We start from the raw sequence: 22679 nt of genomic DNA, 5'->3' as shown, positions 1-22679 counted from the left end.
ATTTTTACCTGAGACATCAATTTACCTTAACTCTCCTATACATTGAACATTATTATTTACACTATATACACGTAAAATAAAAAGTAAATCAGCACCAAATCTTTAAAACAATCTCACTCAATGAAAATTAAAAACAAAATTGTACTCTTTAACAATATTTTAATGTTTTGTAAGGGAAAAATATTTCGAACGACTCAATGAGGATTAAAACTGCATATTTCTCCCATCAGGGGGGTTAAAATGGCCACATTGAAGCAATTCATCTAAGAAAGCAACATTGCTATTTGACAGTTGTTTCGCAGTTGCTTTTATGTGCGCAAATGTCAAATTGCAATATTGCTTTCTTAGACGAATTGCTTTGATGTGGCCACTTTAACCCTTCAGGTGTCGCCACTGTTGAGTTTTCTTGATTTTGACAGTTTCCCATACTATTTGAGTAAACAAACATAAGATTGTTTTGGTTATAGCGCAGCGCTTAATGCAAAATCTTATATATTCCCTAAAGATCGAAAATGCGAAAACTTATAAAAACTAATTTTCAATCAAAAATGCCTTTTTCCAACTGGCTGCTTTTCTTTTTCGTAACTCATCCTTCAGACGGGATACACTCCACATTGCTCCACATTTTATAGCAATTTATCACGAATTTTAGTTGGACAGTACGGAGAACTGTCAAAATTTAGGAACACTCAACAGTGCTGCCACCTACATTTGAGCTTCTAGTTTTTATCCTCATTGCATATTTTAAGCGATATGAAAGTGTGACGAAACTGGAATACACTTTCTCAATCAGTATGACATGTGTAAAAATACAATCAAGTTCGAAATATTCTTCACAATATCGTAGACTAAATTACCGATAAATAACAAAGGTAAGCGTATGTCCATTTCTGATTAAAAGCTGCCATTACGTATTGAAGGTACAATCAAATTTGCACAGCTGCCTATGTCGATATCATATTTATAAATGAGGTAACCCAATGAGTACATTCCAGGTTACCTTCCCCAAAAAAAGTTTAGATGGCCCTGTACAAAGTTGCCTTCGTTTAACCTTTTAATTTCATAGATATGAATGATGAACCTTGTTATTATGGTTTAGGGTGTCATGAATGACAGACATATGCATCTTATATGACACCCAGGCACAACACATCTTCCACCAATTATTATTCTGATTATAATAAACTGAAGTAATATAGGTAGCAACATAATTCTATACATATCTGTTCCAAAAATCAAACAAAAAAAATTATAATGACTTTCCCATTACATTAGATTGTTAGGGTTCGTAATGTTTATTTTATTATTTAATTATTATTAGATTTTATAACTTAATAACAGACGGAATAAAGTCGTGAATCTGTGTCACGACTTCATTATTTTTAATTTGGAACTGGCATATTATAATCATTTGTTTTTATTTTGATTTCTTCTTTTTCGAAAAAAGGCGGTGACGTGGAATTTTGTTCGGTTGCGGTAATCTGTTATGAAGAGTTGGAGAGTTAACATTGTTTATGAAAATATAGGTAACATTATTCAAGAGAATTGCTGAATTGTTTGATTACGACGAGCAGCTCCCTACCTGAGAGCAGTAGTATTATCACAATATTTTTGAATACTTGGTTATATTGCCGAGCGGTGAGAAACTAGGCAATTATCACGTCAAACGTGTACAGCGCCATCTATATTTTTTGGGGGAACGTAGCTTGAAAGTCCCTCATTACTAATCTAAACTACCTTTCATAAAGGCGAAAATAATGATACTTAACTTAAAAACTATAAAATTACAAAAACATTTCTCAACATTATTTTTCACACAAATCAAGTTTACATTTCAAACAATTTTAACATTTTTTTTATCAGCAACATTGTCCGAAATATTTATAAGTACCTAATTGGTTAAAAAGCGCATAAAATTTAAAATCGATAAAATAACAAGGGTCATACGAATCTCACTATGTAAACTGAGGAACTATGGAAAATCATATCGTCGGATTTGACATTGTTCTCCAAAGAACAATTGATAACTTGATACGATCGAAACCGTTGAAATCCCACAAGTCATTAAGTACCTACCTGATACAATAATTTGGTACTTACACCCTTAAGGTGGTGTAGTAGTGTAGGTGTTGCTTTCACTAATAGGGTTGAAGCGATGCAGTTCCGTATTTGTATAAAAGTACTCTGTGCATAGTTCTGCTGTAGCCTAAAACGAATTTATAATCGAATCGACTAAGAGTAAAAATATTTTCAAACAGCGCTGCCACACGAGCGTAACGGGTACTAATGAAAGTCCCATACTCGATATTTTTCCTTGAAATGATTAATAGATGGCGTTAGTGGAAACGGAGGTAAAATTTTGTTCGGAAAACACTTTTTTATCGCCTTTAGTATGCCGACTACAAATAATTACCTGCTCAACTCGTTATTACAACCTTATGAAGTATTTACGACATTGACAATATTATAACACCTACAAAGTAAGTTCTGAGGTAAGTACCAAGACTTGTAATATTCCAATATTATAAAGTAGAACCTTTATAATAGGAACTAGATGTCGCGTGGTTCGCTCGCAGCAAGCTGCTCGCGTGTCTTGTATTAGTTCGAAGCTTTGTATGGCGGCCATCTTGTTTTTCCGCCATTTTTTTTTACGTCTAGAATTTGACCAAGATTTAAATAGGTCTCGTGAAATCAAAAAAGTTCTAGGTGCTATAGTTTTGCCAGGCCGTAGGGTGTCTCCCTGATGCGGAGTAGTTTTCCAAGATGTCGTTCCGATCACACCCCTATGCATCATTTTTACACTTGAGACATTTTCTGGAAAAACAAAAATTTGTTTGGCGGCCATCTTGTTTTTCACCCATTTAGTTTTTTTTTACCGGTGATAGATTTTGACCAAGATAAAAAAAGGTTTTGTGAAAGAAAAATTGGTTCAAGTGCGATAGTTTTCCCAGGCCGTAGGGTGTCTCCCTGATGCGGAGCAGTAATCGAAAACAGAGAAGTATTTCTATACTCGACATGACGTTCCGATAAAAACCTTCATACATCATTTTTACCCCCAAGGCATTTTCAGGAAAAACTAAAAATTTGTATGGCGGCCATCTTGTTTTTCCGCCATTTTATTTTTTTTTCACCGACGATAAAATTTGACCAAGATTTAAATAGGTTTCATGAAAACCAAAAAGTTCCAGGTGTGATAGTTTCGCCAGGCCGTAGGGTGTCTCCCTGATGCGGAGCAGCTATCGAAAACCCAGACATATTTTCATACTCAACATGACATTCCGATCACATTCCTATACATCATTTTTACCCCCGAGGCATTTTCTGGAAAAACGACAAATTTGTATGGCAGCCATCTTGATTTTCCGCCATTTTGTTTTTTTTTCACCAGCGATAAAATTTGACCAAGATTTAAATAGGTTTTGTGAAAAAAGAATTGTTCCAGGTGCGATAGTTTTGCCAGGCCGTAGGGTGTCTCCCTGATGCGGAGCAGTTTTCCAAGATGACGTTCCGATCACACCTCTATATATATTTTTTGACCTTGAGGAATTTTCCAGAAAAACAAAATGTTGTATGGCGGCCATCTTGTTTTTCCGCCATTTTGTTTTTTTTTCACCGGTGATAAAATTTGACCAAGATTTAAATAGGTTTTGTGAAAACAAAAAAGGTCCAGATGCGATAGTTTTGCCAGGCCGTAGGGTGCCACCCTGATGCGGAGCAGTTTTCAAAGATCGAGAAGTATTTCCATACTCTACAAGACGTTCCGATTACAACCCTATACACAGTTAGTTTCCCCGAGGCATTTTTAGGAAAAACGAAAATTTTGTATGGCGGCCATCTTGTTTTTCCGCCATCTTGAATTTTTTTCACCGGCGATTGGATTCGACCAAGATTTAAATATGTTATGCGAAAAAAAAGATGCTCCAGAGTTTATAGTTTTGCCAGGCCGTAGGGTGTCTCCCTGATGCGGAGCAGTTTCTGAAGATGGAGAAGTATTTCCAAACTCACCAAGACGTTCCGATTACAACCCCATACACAGTTTTTACCAACGAAACATTTTCTGGAAAAACAAACTTTTGTATGGCGGCCATCTTGTTTTTCCGCCATTTTGATTTTTTTTCACCCACGATAAAATTTGACCAAGATTTAAATACGGTTTGCGAAAAAAAAAATGATCCAGGTATAATAGTTGCGCCAGACTGTAGGGTGTCTCCCTGATGCGGAGCAGTTTTCCAAGATCTGGAAGTTTTCCCATACTCACCGGAAGATTTGGATCACATCCCCCATACATCATTTTTACCCCCCGACGCTCCTTCTGGGAGAACAACCCTGTCAGTGAGTCAGTCAGTCAGTCAGTCAATAGGTACATGGGTTTGTAGCTATATATATTATAACTAGATGTCGCGTGGTTCGCTCGCAGCAAGCTGCTCGCGTGTCCTGTATTAGTTCGAAGCTTTGTATGGCGGCCATCTTGTTTTTTGCCGGCGATTGAATTTGATCAAGACTCGAATATGTCTCGTGAAATCCAAAAAGTTCTAGGTGCTATAGTTTTGCCAGGCCGTAGGGTGACTCCCTGACGCGGAGCCGTTTTCAAAGATGACGTTCCGATCACACCCCTATACATCATTTTTACACCCGAGACATTTTCGGGAAAAACAAAACTTTGTATGTCGGCCATCTTGTTTTTTCGCCATTTTGTTTTTTTTTTCACCGACCATTAAATTTGACCAAGATTTAAATAGGTTTCGTAAAAACAAAAAAGTTCCAGGTTCGATAGTATAGCCAGGCCGTAGGGTGCCGGCCTGATGCGGAGCAGTTTTCAAAGATCGAGAAGTATTTCCATACTCTTCAATATGTTTTGATCAAAACCCTCATACATAATTTTTATCCCAGAGGCATTTTCAGGATAAACGAAAAATTTGTATGGCGGCCATCTTGTTTTTCCGCCATTTTGATTTTTTTTCACTCACGATAGAATTTGACCAAGATTTAAATAGGTTCTGTGAAAAAATAATCGTTCCAGGTGCGATAGTTTTGCCAGGCCGTAGGGTGTCTCCCTGATGCGGAGCAGTTTTTCAAGATCGAACAGTTTTTCCATACTCAGCTTGACATTTCAATTACACCCCCATACACAGTTTTTACCCCCGAGACATTTTTTGAAAAAACAAAATTTTGTATGGCGGCCATCTTGTTTTTCCGCCATTTTGATTTTTTTTCACCGGTGATTGAATTTGACCAGGAATTAAATAGGTTTCGTGAAAAAAAAATTGATCCAGCTATAATAGTTGCGCCAGGCCGTAGGGTGTCTCCCTGATGCGGAGCAGTTTTCCAAGATCTGGAAGTTTTCCCATAGTCACCGGGAGGTCCAGATCACACGCCCCATACATCATTTTCACCCCCCGACGCTCCTTCTGGGAGAACAACTCTGTCAGTGAGTGAGTCAGTCACTACATGGGTTTGTAGCTATATATAATATAACTAGATTTCGCGTGGTTCGCTCGCAGCAAGCTGCTCGCGTGTCCTGTATTAGTTCGAAGCTTTGTATGGCGGCCATCTTGTTTTCGTGAAATCAAAAAAGTTCTAGGTGCTATAGTTTTGCCAGGCCGTAGGGTGTCTCCCTGATGCGGAGCAGTTTTCCAAGATGACGTTCCGATCACACCCCAATACATCATTTTTACCTCTGAGACATTTTCTGGAAAAACAAAAATTTGTATGGCGGCCATCTTGTTTTTCGGCCATTTTGTTTTTTTTTTCACTGGCGATAAAATTTGACCAAGACTTTAATAGGCTTCGTGAAAACAAAAAAGTTCCATGTGCGATAGTTTCGCCAGGCTGTAGGGTGTCTCCCTGATGCGGAGAAGCTTTCGAAGATCGAAAAGTATTTCCATACTCAACATGATGTTTCGTTCACATTCTTCATACATCATTTTTACCCCCGAGGCATTTTCGGGAAAATCGAAAATTTTGTATGGCGGCCATCTTTTTTTCCCGCCATTTTGATTTTTTTTCAACTACGATAGAATTTGACCAAGAATTAAATAGGTTTTGTGAAAAAAGAATCGTTCCAGGTGCGATAGTTTTGCCAGGCCGTGGGGGTGTCTCCCTGATGCGGAGCAGTTTTCGAAGATCCAGCAGTATTTTCATACTCGACATGACGTTCCGATCACACGTCCTATACTTCATTTTTATCCCCGAGGCATTTTCTGGAAAAACGAAAATTTTGTATGGCGGCCATCTTGTTTTTCCGCCATTTTGATTTTTTTTCACCGGCACATAAATTTGACCAATATTTAAATAGGTATCGTGAAAACTAAAAAGTTCCACGTGCGATAGTTTCACCAGGCCGTAGGGTGTCTCCCTGATGCGGAGCAGTTTTTCAAGATCGAGAAGTATTTCCATACTCAACAAGACGTTCCGATTACAACCCCATTCACAGTTTTTACCCCCGAGGCATTTTCTGGAAAAACATTTTTTTGTATGGCGGCCATCTTGTTTTTCCGCCATTTTGATTTTTTTTCACCAGTGATTGAATTTGACCAGGAATTAAGTAGGTTTTGTGGAAAAAGAATCGTTCTAGGTGCGATAGTTGCGCCAGGCCGTAGGGTGTCTCCCTGATGCGGAGCAGTTTTCCAAGATCTGGAAGTTTTCCCATACTCACCGGAAGGTCCAGATCACATCCCCCATACACCATTTTTACCCCCCGACGCTCCTTCTGGGAGAACAATTATGTCAGTGAGTGAGTGAGTGAGTCAGTCAGTCAGTGGGTTTGTAGCTATATATAATATAATATTACAGGGGCGGATCCAGCTTTTACGACAGGGGGGAGAGGTTACCAGGTCGCAGACAACCTATCTTCGTAGAAGATTGGATAAAATTGCCACCCATGACCCAACCTGTCGCCCAGGGGGTAATGACAGCCCCCGATCCGCCTATGCTACCTATGCAAGTGAATTTTATTAGGTAGGTACATTAGCTTCCACCCCATATCCGACCGACAGAGCGGAAAAATATATATCTTTGCTTTTAAGGTTTGAAACAATACTTTTTATTTCTCAAATTGCATATCTTACACTACATCATGGATTTCCAAAGTTGCCACCGAAGTTTCATGTAAAAAATACAATAGTTATTATCAAACTGGTGTCACTTTGTCAATTACATAATAGCTACCACAAATTTTAAATGCTACGAGGTTCGCTTTTTTGAAAACTCAAATACAATTTACACAATGAAAATTACAACTTCTTTAAAAAGTACGTTACGTATTCACACAATTGAGTGTTGCTATTCTAATCTACATTATTTGTTCATTAATTGAGAGACGACGAAGTCATACATTAGTTTTACACCAGTATTCGAAGATATTTACTCGAAGTCAGTTGAGACTTTAAGGGAGACCTCGAAATCAGCTCAAAACTAGTATTCTTGGAGAATGCCTCAACCTGATCTCGAGTATACTCCAGTACTGCATGACGTCATTATTTTCGTATTATTTTGTTGGCAATACGGTATGCTCGACTCCAGTGAGGAAAGTCCTCAAGTCGAGGACGTTAATGTCAACTTAAAATACCAAAATTCTCAGCAAGGCAGAGTCGAGTGGAGGAAGTTTCGAATACACATCTTAGAATAAGGGTGTTAGACAACCGCATTTCAAACTTGACAGAGAATGCTGACGGAGTCGGAATCTAAACTCAAGTTTCTGAACACGCTTACCTTTTCTATAAAATAGCCATTTACTCTAAACTCGAGTGGGTACGGGGCGGGTCAGACCAACTTAAACTGGGCCAAAAAACAACTTTGTTGAATTATCCAATATAAATTGGTAGCCTCAAATCCGCGTCATACCCGTACGAGGTTCTCCACCTTCACACGTCCAAATCGTAACAATTTTTTTTTTGCTTAACTTAAAAAGCAATTTGACTTGTGCGAATTGACAAATAAATTGTGAAAACTTCTATTTCCCCCTAAGTTAGGAGCGACGAATAAAATTCTGAAAGCCAATGTGTATGTATACGAATTCACTGTTTTACATAATATGACGAAACGGGAAAATCGATGTCGTTTGAAAAGGTTTCACAACCAATTATATTACCATACATGAATAACGATAGTATGTGCTATGAAAGTTGAGAAAATGGCAATGTTATTTCAAGGACTTTTAAAACAAATTGCTTCCGGCACGCAGAAGAGTTTGCGAGAATTCAAAGAGTTTTTTTACGGATAAGTATGTGCAGAAGTTTCTTGATACATTATTCATGTTGATAAAAATCAGAGATGTTAGAGATATACAGTTTTTTGGATTGTGAGGAATTACAATTTTGACCCGTGTACATTCTCCGTCAACTTCAAAACTCACCAAAATTAAAAATTACTTAAACAACTAAGACAAAATCGCGATTCGAGCCCAATTATCTACACTTAACAGCCTTATATTAGCTGCGAATCTTCGTACGAGTTAACATCTAATTTTGTACACCATATTCTATTGGTGGGGCTACATCATCGTTTCGTAATACTATACCTGAGATTACTTTAGCTTTGGACAAGTCCTGTGTGTGAGTGAGACAGTTCAACTGCCGCTCTCCTTCTGTGGCTCGTCTGTCTTCTGCTCGGGTTGTGACGTCGACGGACCCGGTTGCGGGTTGTCTGGGTCTGAAAGGAACAACAACACAACATATAAGCTCACACGCCTATACTTATTACAAAAAGAAATGATAAAGTAATATTAGGTTTTGATTCACGCAATGTAGCAAAACCACCCCCCTTCACCCTCCTGATAATTTTATTTTATTTTTCATTTGTTTCCTAGCTACTGGATAGATGGCGCTGAATTTGGTAGGTTACTTCAAATAACGGAATGTTATAATTATTTCTGATTTTCTACGATGTAATTTTGAAATCATATCACATGTCACAATAATTATCAAATCAAATAATTTATTGCAAAGAACTTACTAATTATCTATGTTCCAAAATTGAACAGTAACAAGGAAAAAATAAAACTTTCTCTTATTAGTTCGAGGCATCTTGGCAATGGCCCAATAACATACCTATTTAGTTCGTTAAACGCCATCTAAGGAGTTCTTGGGAACTATTTTTATTTTTAATTCTGAAAAAGAAAATCTCCCATTGAGGGGAGGCCCCAACAGGGTACCGGCCTCCCCTCAATGGTATTTGGAGGCGCACGTTACCTTAGAATTTTTGAATTTTTAGGTCGCTGGTTGTTTCTCCTTGGTAACTTGTCCAACAAGAGCGAATTGTTACATTTGCACTGCACTCACTTTACACAGCACTTTTGCAGTTTATATTTGCGTTTTGCGTTATGTATTTTATAGTTCAATGAGTTTATATTTGAGAAGTCAAAACAAATGCGCGCGCGTTGACCCTCTTGTACACAGATGACGACACACACACTGATTTGACAGGTGACAGTTCGTATATTCTTTTTTTTTTTTTTTTTTAAACGTGCGCCGGAAAAGGAAGGGTTTGTGAGTGATTGGGTTGTGTGTTCGAATACATATATAAATAATAGTTTAAAAACTAAATATAAACATCGGCGCAGCCAACTTCGGGGGGCCTAGAGGTTTCCTCTACATTGCAAGAAAGAGTTGAATATTTAATGAATTAAAATTAAGAATTTAATTAACTAATTTTAAGAGTAAGAGCGTTTGAGAATATTTATTGTAAATAATTATTGCAACGGTAGTGGACAAAGTCGAGTTACAGGCCGTACATAACTACTAGTAGCAGTTTTAACTTTAACTGCGCGAATGATTTTGTCTTTTCCGGGATAAGTCTCTGAGACAATAGCCAAAGGCCAGTACATTGGATGTGAATTGTCACTTTTGACAACAACAACTGTCCCTTCAGTAACAGGCTTTGATGGTTTATTCCATTTATGTCGCTGTTGAAGAGACGTAAGATACTCCATGCTCCAACGATTCCAATAACTTTGGACTATTTTATTTAACAACTGATAGCGAGTCAGTCTGTTTTCGGGGATATTTGAGTCAATACTTTCTGCGGGTAAGAATTTTAAAGGCGTTATATTTAAGAAATGATTAGGCGTTAATGCGGATAGATCCGAAGGATCGCTAGAAAGTACGCAAATTGGGCGACTGTTAAGCAAATGCTCAATTTGAATTAAAATTGTATTAAATTCCTCATAAGTAAGGACTTGCTTGCCGATAGCTTTGTAGAGATGTGTTTTAACACTTTTGACATTTGTCTCACTTAGGCCATTAAAATGAGGTCCATAAGGAGGGCTATGTTTAAACTGAATCTTATGTTGAGACAGAGCTTGACACAAATCATTGTGTAAATTAGTGGACTGTATAAGTGAATAAATTTCGTCTAACTTACGTTTGGCACCCATGAAATTAGTACCACCATCACTGTAAATAATGGAGACTGGGCCTCTGCGTGAGATAAAACGTTTAAAAGCGGCGAGAAATAAATCGGAACTTAGGTCTGTGACCAATTCTAAATGTAGAGCTTTTGTGGTTAGACACACGAATAAACACACATAGGCCTTATGGCTTTTTATTCCGCGGCGTCTAATATGCGTTATGAAAAAAGGTCCAGCGTAATCTACAGCTGTGTGAACAAATGATTTAACTTCAGATACTCTAATAGCGGGGAGATCACCCATTTGGGGATTAGTTATGCGGGGTTTGAGTTTAAAACAAAAGTTACAATTATGTACTGTTTGTCTAACTAGATTTCTAGCAGCAAGTATCCAATATTTTTGTCTCAGGAGAGCCAATAATAATGCGGGTCCAGTATGCAAGTTAACTTTATGATAATGTTCAACCAGTAAAGAAACAATGCGGTCTTTAGCCGGTAGTAATATAGGGTGCTTCTGGTCAAATTCCAGTTGAGAATGAAAAAGTCTACCACCGACTCTAAGTATAATTTTATCGTCAATAAACGGGTTGAGTTTTACAATGGCTTTATTAGAGCAAATTTTATTATTTTTAAGCGAATGAATTTCTTGAGAAAAGTATTTATTTTGAATATAGCGTACAATGTATAGTTCAGATTGTTCTAAGTCATTAACTGTGATAGATCCTTTTGATTTTAATATTTTTGTAAAGCGTAATATATAAACCAATGAATTTAATAACTTTGACCAAGAGGAGACGCGTCGAGAGAGTTCTAGAATAGGATCAGAGTTTTCTAAGTCATTTGTGGTGTAAATAGGTGCGGCGATAGTTTTAGATTCCTGTTCATCGTTGTGATTTATTTTAAATTCTTTTACAGGCCAATTAGAGATAGGACCGGATAACCACTGCGGGCCATGAAACCAGAGAGAATTATCTAGTAATCCTAAAGGCGTTACAGGTCGCGAAATTATGTCGGCGGGATTTTCTACACCACGAACATGAAACCAATGCGGAGCGGGTAAGTATTCATTAATTTGAGAGATTCTGTTTGCTACGAACGTGTGATATTTATAAGCGGGAGAGTGAATCCAGGTAAGCGTTACTGTAGAGTCAGAGAAAGCGTATATATTATTTATTTTGCAACGTTTGCTTAATACGTCACAAACGGCGGCGAGTAACTTTGCGAGTAATAGAGCTGCGCAGAGCTCTAGGCGCGCGAGTGTCTTATTTGGGGAAGATACCTTGGATTTAGAGGTAAGTAATTTAACAGAGTTAGCGTACGAGTCATCACCAGTATCAATGCGTACGTAAATGACAGCACCATAACACTTTTCGCTAGCATCAGCGAAACCGATAAGTGTGACTCTCATAGAGGAAGTTATACCTACATGGCGTGGTATTTTCAATTTATGTAAGTGAGACAGTTCTTTATGAAATTGTTTCCACTTTGTGAAAATGAAATCAGGGACTTCATCATCCCAATCGAGTTGCAGCTTCCAACATTCCTGTACTAAAAGCTTCATAAAAGCGACAACTGGGCTGATGAGACCTAGCGGGTCGAATAAGCGAGCGGTTATTGAGAGAATTGAGCGTTTCGTACACTTTTCTTGTGATTCAATATGCGTTGAGAAATGAAAATGATCGTCAGTAGGTTGCCACTGCATACCTACGACTTTTGTAGCTGCGTTAGGATCAGAATCTAAATTTATTGTTTGCGGACTTTTGTGAGAAGAAGAAATGCGTTGCATGAGAGCGTGGTTATTTGAGATCCATTTAACTAAATTGAAGCCACCAGATTTGAACATATCTACCATTTGTTTATATGTTTTTTCAGCGTTATCTATACCATCAATGGAACAGATGTAGTCGTCCATATACATGTGGTTTTCAGCTTCATAGGCTGCGAGAGGGTGAGTATCGCGGCTGTCTGCGGCGAGTTGGCGAACTACACGCATAGCGAGATAAGGTGAGCTTGATACACCGAAACAAACTCTATTGGATTGATATACATCAATAGGAGAATCGGAATCGAATCTGAAAAGAATGCGTTGATAAGGTTGATGTTTGAGTGCAAGATGAACTTGGAAATACATCTTTTCGATGTCAGCTATTAGTGCAATAGAAAACATGCGTAAGTTTAAAAGAAGGTCATAAAGATTACTTTGTAAATTGGGACCTATGTAGAGTAAATCGTTAAGTGACTTGCCTGAAGTAGTTTTACATCCTGCGTTCAATACAATGCGTGTTTTTGAAGTTTCTTTTTCTGGGCGATAGACAGCTCTATGCGGAATGTAATAAGAGTGAGAATCTTGCGTTAAGTGGTCAACTTTAGTTAAATAGCCTTGGTCAATGTAAGTTTGAATTGTAGCGTTATAATCTTTGCGTAAATTAGAAGAGTCGAGTTTCTTTTCTATAGAAAATAGTTGGCGTTTAGCGATTCCATAAGAGTTCCCTAATTGAGATGGATTCTCTTTGAATGGAAGTTCTACGGTATATCTACCAGTATCATCGCGTGTATACGTTGACTGGAAGATATTTTCACAAGTCTCATCATCTGGACTTAAATGTTTCCTAATTGGGACATTCTCTATTTCCCAAAAGCGTTGCGTTAAGCGTTCGGGTGAAAGAGATTCTGTATTACAGAAGAAAGTTTTGTCTGAGTTGTGCATGTTTAGAATGTGAGACGAGTGTGGAGTGTTGTGACTGCAAGTCGAGTTTGTGAGAGATGCGTCTAAAGATTCGTTTTGAGTGAGAGTACAAGATGAACGTGGCGCGAGCGGTGCGTTGTGCGCGAGCGGTGCGTTGTGCGTGAGCGGTGCGTTATGCGTGAGCGGTGCGTTGTGCGTGAGCGGTGCGTTATGCGTGAGCGGTGCGTTGTGCGCGAGCGGTGCGTTGTGCGTGAGCGGTGCGTTATGCGTGAGCGGTGCGTTGTGCGTGAGCGGTGCGTTATGCGTGAGTGGTGCGTTATGAGTGAGCGGTGCGTTGTGCGTCAGCGGTGCGTTATGAGTGAGCGGTGCGTTGTGCGTCAGCGGTGCGTTATGAGTGAGCGGTGCGTTATGCGTGAGCGGGGCGTTATGAATGAGGGGTGCGTTGTGCGTGAGCGGTGCGTTACGCGTGAGAGGTGCGTTATGAGTGAGCGGTGCGTTGTGCGTCAGCGGTGCGTTATGCGTGAGCGGTGCGTTGTGTGTGAGCGGTGCGTTGTGCGTGAGCGGTGCGTTATGAGTGAGCGGTGCGTTATGCGTAGTAGAAGCGTGAGTGCGTGAATTTTGAGTGTGCGATGCATGTGAAGTACATTGGGCTTTACCCATAGCGACATATCCGAGAGTAATTTGTATACCTACTACCGATGAGTTGGGAGCGGTTACTTTTCCAGAACCAAGTAAAAGCGGGAACAATTCGTTGCCTATCAGGCAATCGATTGCAGCGGGCGCGTAGAACTGCTCATCTGCCATGGGCAGATCACATAAGTGAGACAATTCCGTAACATCAATTTGAGTGTTAGGTAAGTAGTCGGTTATGGTGTCAATTACACGTGCATTTACCGTGTAAAAGCAGCGAGAATCAAAGCGCGAATACATTTTAAATTGCGTTAATCCGAGAGACTTGCTTTCGGTTTGACCGATACCTTTGACAGTTGAAGAAGCGGGTGTAATTTTTAAATTTAAGCGATCACAACAGTCTTTCGTAATAAAATTACTCATAGAACCTGTATCTAGAAATAAGCGGATATTATTTGGTTTATTATCTTTATAAACATGAACAGATGCGGTAGGTAACAAAACTGTTGTATTTGAATTGCGTGCGGAAGCAGCGTGAAGAGAGCAATCGTTGTCATCAACGCAAGTCATAGCGTTCGGCGGCGCTAGCGACGTACACGGCAAGGCGTGCGCGGGGCCTGCGTAGGGAGCGAGCGGCGGCTGAACCGGCGCGGGGTGCGGCTGCGGCGCGTGCGCGGGAGGGGGAACGCGGTAGCTAGCGGTTGCGGCGTCGGAATAGCGCGGGAATGCGTTATTGACAACGTTGTTATGCGATGGGGCTGTTTTGTTATTAAAGTTTATATGCAATAATGAGTGATGTTTGCGGTTGCAAGTTAGGCATCTGTTTTGTGACTTACATATATTTATATTGTGAAAACCAAGACAGTTTTGGCAGAAAGCATTTTGACGAACAATATTATTGCGTGTTTGCGGGTCTGCGTTTAAGAAAGATTCACACTTGAATAGGGGATGAGAGTAGGTAGACTTGCATACCTTGCATGAATTTAATTGTTGAAAATTATTATGAGTTTGAGGTTGAGTGACAGTGTATGTACACTCGGGTGTTGCAACAAAAGCATGAGTAGATTTATTTTTGGGAGTGAATTTATTATTATTATTATTTTGTTTGTTGGAGTTTTGAGGCTGAGAGTGAGCGGATGAGCGAAGCGCTAGAATTTTACTTTGTTCATTTAAGAACTTTTTTAATTCTATAAAGGTAGGAATTTCTGACTGTTTGTGAGTTTGTTCAAACAAGGTGAGAGTGTCTTTATCAAGTTTATTTAATGCAATATGAGTTATCATGAAATCTGACAAGTCATCAATGCTTAAAAGACGGAGAGCGGCTTCAGCGGAGCAAAAGTTATTTAGAAAATTATCAATTGACTGATTGGGTTTATGCTGTAGCATTTGTTCTAAATAGAGAGAGGCTTGTACCCTGGTATCCTGGTATTTATCTATGAGAGCTTGCCATATTATATCATAATTCTCAGAGGTAGCGGAGATGCCTGCACATACATTAAGAGCTTTGCCTGAGAGACAACCAATTAAGTATTGTATTTTTTCAGCATTTGATAGCCTGCGATTGGAATGTATGAGACTGCGAAAATTTTCATAAAACACTGGCCAACTACTGGGAGTACCATCAAAACTTGCTAACTGAAGCGGGGGCAACTTTGGGTTGAGGCGATCAAAATCTTTGTTTTTAGCGTTTAACTTTTCTCTCAGAGTGTTCTCTGTCTGTTTTATAAAACAGTATAATTCGTCAAATGAGTTTAAGACATTGTAATTCGGCTTTGTCTCCGGAGATGCGCGCATGTATTCAATTACAAGGTTATCTATTGTTTCAATAAAATCGGAGCGAATTTTATCAATAGAAAGCGTTCTAGCAAGAAATTGCGTTTGAATAGTGGGATCGGAAACCTTTAGGCTCAGATTATACAAATTTTGCATTATAGAAAACAAACTTTGTTTTTTCTCTTCAAGTATTTTTATTTTAAAATTATCTTGAATATCGTCAATATCCATTTTTTCTTTGGATTTTGCCATGATAGAAACCGTTGAGTAAAACTATTATTATTAGAAAACGCGGGTTAAATATCGAGAAACGAGTTAATATTATAAGCGAATTTAGTGCGTAATACAATAGCGTTAAGGTTGAGAATAGCGTGAGCGTAAACAAATTAATGGCGTAGAAATGGCGGTAGATACCTACCGATTGAGCGAGAATCGAAAGTATTTATTATTGAAATACAATAATAATTACGTAAATATTGCGTTACATGTATAATGTTATGTAAATAAATGCGATATAACAATGTTTTAATGCGTGATGTGCGGAAATAAATAAGATTCAAACAGGTTTATACCGGCACGCGGCGTCTATCAGAAAATTGTTATTTACGAGTTTTTTAAGAAACTATGATAAATAGATAATAGTAATCGTGTAAATTGTAAGGAAATAGGATCCGGTGAGAGGGACCAGACACTTGGAGGCGCACGTTACCTTAGAATTTTTGAATTTTTAGGTCGCTGGTTGTTTCTCCTTGGTAACTTGTCCAACAAGAGCGAATTGTTACATTTGCACTGCACTCACTTTACACAGCACTTTTGCAGTTTATATTTGCGTTTTGCGTTATGTATTTTATAGTTCAATGAGTTTATATTTGAGAAGTCAAAACAAATGCGCGCGCGTTGACCCTCTTGTACACAGATGACGACACACACACTGATTTGACAGGTGACAGTTCGTATATTCTTTTTTTTTTTTTTTTTTAAACGTGCGCCGGAAAAGGAAGGGTTTGTGAGTGATTGGGTTGTGTGTTCGAATACATATATAAATAATAGTTTAAAAACTAAATATAAACATCGGCGCAGCCAGTATTCAATGGTAGCAAAACGGCCAAGTCACAAATTATGCCTAACGTGTAGAGTTTGTGAACTTAGTGTTTGTATAATTAGGGCGTGTAGAGGTAGAAGCTTGTCTCTAATTGAGATCTGACAAGTTTTTGATCCCGTCTTGGCATAATTTTATATGAAAATGTTTTTGTTGGATATGTATTATTCATTCGTTTTCAGAGGCTGCCCAATTATCATTTTTTTCCTTTAACTACCTACTTAGAATAATAAGTCTATTGCAACTCAATCGGTGACTTCAACTCTTATTCCTGAGTATTCCTCGTACATTTAATACATTAAGATTTACGCCGCCATTACAGTACTTACAAGTCATGTGGAGAAGAAAGAGTTGCCGCCAGGAATAGAAGTTTAAGACGAACACAACGCAGCGTTGGTACTAATAACAAGGTTTTCATTTTCTATACATTTTCCATTTCTGAAGTGTACGACTGTATTGTATTGTTTATAAATGAATCTACCTTTGTGTAGGCACTCGGCCATACTCGGTCTAGCTACTTTACTATTGTCCGACTATTGTTGAAACCCCTCTCAACGCTTTTGTCCGGTATTCCAAAGAGATTTTACCTCAGTGCATAGAATAAATAATAATAGTACGTATACAAGAGACAGTCGGCCCCGTACTAATGCCTACAAGCTTATGGTGCTAACTCCTGTACGGTGTGTACAGTACACACCTAATTTTATTTTAAGTTATACTTGTATTTTTTTATATCCGCTGAAAAGGAAAGGGATGGGTAATCGACAGGTACAAACTTTATGGAACACGGCAGAAATTTAAAAAACCCATCCAACATTTTATATTGGCCAATGACCCGACATAATTAAGTTGACAGCACACGTCAAGCGGGTTGCATATGAACGAGATGCCTATTTTAATCGCCCGAGTTATTAATTCATTTTAAAATTAACAACTGTTTATCATCTGTCCCTTTTTTTTCGGCGGATAAGAAAATGACAGGTGTAACTTAAAATAAAATTAGGATGTGTCTGCAGAAATCGGGGCCTATGGCGAGCTTGATTTATCTCACTCCGCGATGGAGGCCACTGTAGTCAAAGCCATAAGCCGCTAAGGAGTAAGGGAGCGCGCGCGCTGTTTGTCTTGCTCGAACGCTTGGTGAAACGCGGGTAAGAAGCTATGAACGCGATTTTTATATGGAGTGTCCGGGCTGTCCGCAATATAACAAAATAGAAGTGCGTGATACGAACTTGTATGTAAAATAAACGTCATAGTGAGGGACTGAGGGATCTATTCAAACGTTTAGACATTCATAGTCAAATGTTTCGCTTCTCATGACGTCCGCACATTGTTAAACTATGAATTTGATTATCATCCTTAACTATGGCTGTTTGAACGACTTATCTCACGAATTAGATACGCCACTTAGTACCTTCGATTAATACGCGAGTACATAAAGGACATAAAATCATTGACCTTCTTAAGTCAATGCATTGAATGCTGATGAATTGAGCTCCTGGCACAACCCGGACACTTCATACAAAACACCTTATTTTTTACAGACATACGATAGAAGACTAAAGTAAGACCGATGGGTTGAGGTAAAGGCCACAAACAGACTCCGTGGTGAAGTGGTTAGAGAGTTAAGCTCACGATCTGGAGGTCCGAGTTCGATTCCCGATGGGACCATTGTCGAAATCACGTCATGAGATTGTCCTTTGTTTGGTAAGGACTTTTCAGGCTCGAATCACTTGATTTTCTGAAAAAGTAAGATGATTCCGTGCTCCCCCGTTGGTCCCCGCTATTAGCCGTAAAAACACCTCCAGCAACCCGCAGTGGAGCAGCGTGGTGGAGTATGCTCCATACCCCCTCCGGTTGATTGAGGGGAGGCCTGTGCTCAGCAGCAGAACGTATATGGGCTGTTTATGATGATGAATTTTACGTGCAATGTTTTCTATCCCTGTTTCTGAAATGTATTATCAGTTGACACTTTTAACAAAGGTCCAAGTATTCACTGCAGACTGCAAACCGACATATATCCAATTTTACGTTAATATTAAATTTATTTTCAGTAACCATTTAATTTATAGTATGCTGATACTTTAGACAGTAACATGTCCCTCGGAGACTTGTCTATTATTGTTATGTGGTGAACTTGTGATATACCTACCTACTTGTAGACAGGCAATATATTTTATATGTACATAATTGGGTGACTTTTTCAAGTGTCTCTGTCTTATATATCACAAAATCAAATCAAACAAGTCGTTCAAATCAAACAAACCTAATTGTTGGCGGTCGAATTGAAAGATGTGTCACCATAATTACCTAACGGGCGAAAGCATTTTCAATACGGCCTTCGTGGACTTCGTGGTTAGTTACAGAGGCCAGAAAGCCCGGTCGGTCGATTGAATTCTTTTCCCGGCAAAAAATCACTTCGTGAGTCCCAAATGTATCTAAAAACGAGATGATTCCAGGTCACACGAAAGAAGAACTTTCAAAAATTCGCCTAAATAAACTTCTTATGTTATCTAGTATAAAAATAGCTAAGTATAGTAAGTACTTATAGTATATTCACAATTTCGACAGGATTTATAGTATAGGTATTATTAATTATAACGTCTAGATATAGATATTCATTAGCATAGTGACGTATTAGTCAAATTAGGCTGATCAATTCTGTTCTATCTCTTCTTGGTCTTCCCCTTCTCCTCTTTCCTTCTATGATCATGAAACACGATGCATCAAAACTTTTGTTTGGAGTATAGCCGTCTATAGATGTGAAACTTGGACACTGACACTCAAATTCAAATTCAAAAATATCTTTATTCAGTAGGTAACATAGTTACACTCCGCCTAAAACTGCTGCAGCTTCTCACAACCTGTATAGCCGGGGAAAAGAAGCTGCAAGAAAAACCTATGCACAGGGCCCTAGACGTTCTTTAAAAAATAAATAAACATAAACATAAAATATTGGTATACAATTGAGTAATTTAGCTGCCTAATATCAGTTCTCAGACAGTTAATCCCATTGCATTCATATCTTCTAAATAATCACTAACTTTATAATAACCTTTTTTGTAAAGTTTTTGTTTAACTACTGTCTTAAAACAGTTGAAAGGCAAATTCTGATCACTTATGTGTCTTCTGTGTGTTTATGTTCTGTGTCTTCTGTGACAGAAAGATATTCGAAGCCTTTGAAACGTGGTGTTGGAGGAGGACTGAAAGAATAAGTTGGACGTAAAGGGTTACTAATGAAGAAGTGCTAGTAGAGTAAGGGAAAGGAGACAAATATTGAGAGTTATTGAGGACAGAAGACGCAAGATGATTGGACACTTTATAGCCTAAGAAAAGATATCTAGGGCTGGGGATATTTCGGTCGGTAGACCATAGAATGGCCTACGCATACCACTTATTATGGACCAAACTAGTCTGAGCCCAATAACATGACGTAGGTACACAAACTGTAAACTACCCGTTGTAGTGTGTTCATGACAGGTCCAATTATGTTATCTGTTTACTTATGCGTAGTGTCGGAACCGGGTAACTGTGTAAACAGATACGTAAATTGCTTGTAACGTATCACCGTTGTTAAACGGTTTATAGATCAAAGGACGACGGGGAATCGGCATGCAATAACATTTCATCGCTATATAGTAAAAAAAAAAATACGCAAAGGGCTTTTTGAAAAGTCACATACTGATGTGATTTTCTTTTTGTTTTTTTTTTTCGATTTTAATACCTAACTAGCGACCCGCCCCGGCTTCGCTCGGGTTGCAATGCTGAGAAAAAAAATGAAATTATTATAAATAATTAACAGTCTTTCTCCACTATTTAATGGATGTTATTATAACATATAAACCTTCCCCTTGAATCACTCTAACTATTAAAAAAACCGCATCAAAATCCGTTGCGTAGTTTTAAAGATTTAACCGTTTATAGGGATATAGGGACAGAAAAAGCGACTTTGTTTTATACTATGTAGTGATCGGGACACATAATTTTACCTGGATTGATTATTTACTAGCGTCTCAATTGCGAGGTTTTGTTAACGAAAAAACTTGCAGTACTTTTAGAATTGGCTTCACATTTTAGGACGCCAATTCTAAAAGTACTGCAAGTTTTCTTATGACGCCTTACGGCTCTGCGCAATAGTTTGTGTATACCAAACTCATACACATCCAGCAGAGCAACGGAGCGTTATAGTGCGTAATCACCCGTTATCTTAATCCCAGTTGATCGTGCTCGGGCAATGTCGTATTATCATACTGCTGCGTATCGTAGGTTATAACCTTCAGCGTCGTAAGTCGTAATATGTATCTATCTTGAGGTAGGCATAGTATCTTTAGAGTCTTTAGATACAAACAATAACAAAATCCCAATAACATCCTGGGTCCGGATACGGACCACCACTTATAGTGTCCGACCCAAACAGGATTTTTGCTGAACCAAAAAACGAATCTACGGCGTCGACCTCAGGGTGGTATTAATAAACTAATCTCAGCTTCGAGACTGCCCTCAAGATCATGTCAATGTGGCAGTTGTCATATAAAAACAGACTTGAGCATGATCTTGAGGACTCTTGAGGGCAGTCTCATCTGAGATTTGTTTATTAATGTCGCCCTCAGTTTCAGCCGAAACCGAAACTTCCTCTATGGCAATTATTTTGTATACATATTTTTATTAAGTGATCCAACACATTACTAATTTAAGAGCCACGCTCTTGTCGCGGATTTTCTGCCGAAACCGAAAGTTCCGTCGGACACAATGACACTTGACTGCACTGCATTTCACGGTGAAGTCAATCGTGACGTGATAGGCAAACACAAATCCGGACACTAACAAATATTTATTTGTCATATACTTATGTAAAGATAGTTGACTATAAAGTACATCGAAAGCGATCGGTCTGTTCTGGTATTTTCGACGTATTTTATGTAGCTTTTAATCATCATCATCATGTCGACCAAACCGTGTCCGGCGACGACGACTCCTAAATATCTATCCCGGGACGTTGTTGTGGTGGGATCTGGTGTGGCTGGCGAAACCGAACTTCGACTTGAAGGTCCGGTCACACGGCACACAATAAAGTTGGTCTGAAGAATTGAATGTTTAGTTATAGGAGGGTTTCGGTCGAGTCTTCCGTATTTGGCGCTTTGCGTCGAGATCTTGTAAACGCTTCTCTTCAAATAAATATAGCTTTGTTGTTGTTTTTTTTTGTTTGTAGCTTGTAGACAACTATAGAAACCATTATTAGCTTCATTTGCTGTCAAAAGATGGCTTGATTGATTGGAAGTGTGTGGTGATGAGGATAATTAAACAAACAGTATATCCGTCACGAGAGAAGTAATTAGCTTTGTTTCTGTTGGCAGTGCGCTTGATTACAGAACATGCTGCGTGGGGACGCATTATCTCGCTCTAGCAAATAACGGTTCCGAATACTGTTGCCAACAGTACCATAGAAATGAAATGAAATTCATCTATCGCTAGTGTCGATACCGCATTCAGATCAATACTATCATTTTAAAATATTACAGTGTCGATAGTATTACTACATAAACGGCCTCCGTGGTCCAGTGATTGAACGTTGAGCTCACGATCCGTTGGTCCTGGGTTCGAATCCCAGTGTGGACATATCACAAAAATCACTTTGTGCTCCCTAGTTTGGTTAGGACATTACAGGCTGATCACCTGATTGTCTGAAAGTAAGACGATCTTCGGAAGGCACGTTAAACCGTTGGTCCCGGATACTACTTACTGGTGTAAGTTCGTAGTCGTTACATGAGTCATGTCGGGGGCCTTTGGAGGCTCAATAGTAACCCTGACACCACACACGATAGAAGAAGAAGCTACAAAAAACTATTACAAGAACTATCGATACTATTGACACAACATAACATAGTATCACACTGGTATCCCCGAAGGGGTAGGCAGAGATGTGTGATATAGACCCACTCCTCGCCAGCTCTGATATCGATACTATTGATTGTTACAACTATCGATAGGCAACACTAGTTCTGAGCGACATAAAAGAATAGAAGCATAGGAAATTATATACGTAGTTCAAAACGTTATAGGTAACTTCTTTCAATAGATCCAGATACCGATATTTTCCGGTCGTCGCGACACAAGCTGTGCTTAGTGCGGCGACCCGACCACTGGTTTTCT

At 38.8% G+C, this 22679-nt stretch overlaps 1 protein-coding gene across 4 annotated transcripts in view; it reads right to left on the bottom strand.

Annotated features, from left to right (window-relative positions):
- Nucleotides 1-6807: 6807 nt before the first annotated feature.
- Nucleotides 6808-22679, bottom strand: part of LOC126382170 (uncharacterized) — a 67606-nt gene continuing 51734 nt past the window's right edge. For all 4 annotated transcript variants that reach the window (XM_050031953.1, XM_050031956.1, XM_050031954.1 and 1 more), the window contains one exon: nucleotides 6808-8649. In XM_050031953.1, coding sequence (XP_049887910.1) covers nucleotides 8567-8649 — 83 coding nt within the window. In that variant the 3' untranslated portion in view covers nucleotides 6808-8566. The remainder of the gene's footprint in view (nucleotides 8650-22679) is intronic.

This window comes from Pectinophora gossypiella, chromosome 3, assembly GCF_024362695.1.
Source record: "Pectinophora gossypiella chromosome 3, ilPecGoss1.1, whole genome shotgun sequence".
In the NCBI taxonomy this organism is placed as follows: domain Eukaryota; kingdom Metazoa; phylum Arthropoda; class Insecta; order Lepidoptera; family Gelechiidae; genus Pectinophora; species Pectinophora gossypiella.
The sequence above is the reverse complement of the archived record's forward strand: the minus strand, read 5'-3'. Positions and strand labels throughout refer to the sequence as shown.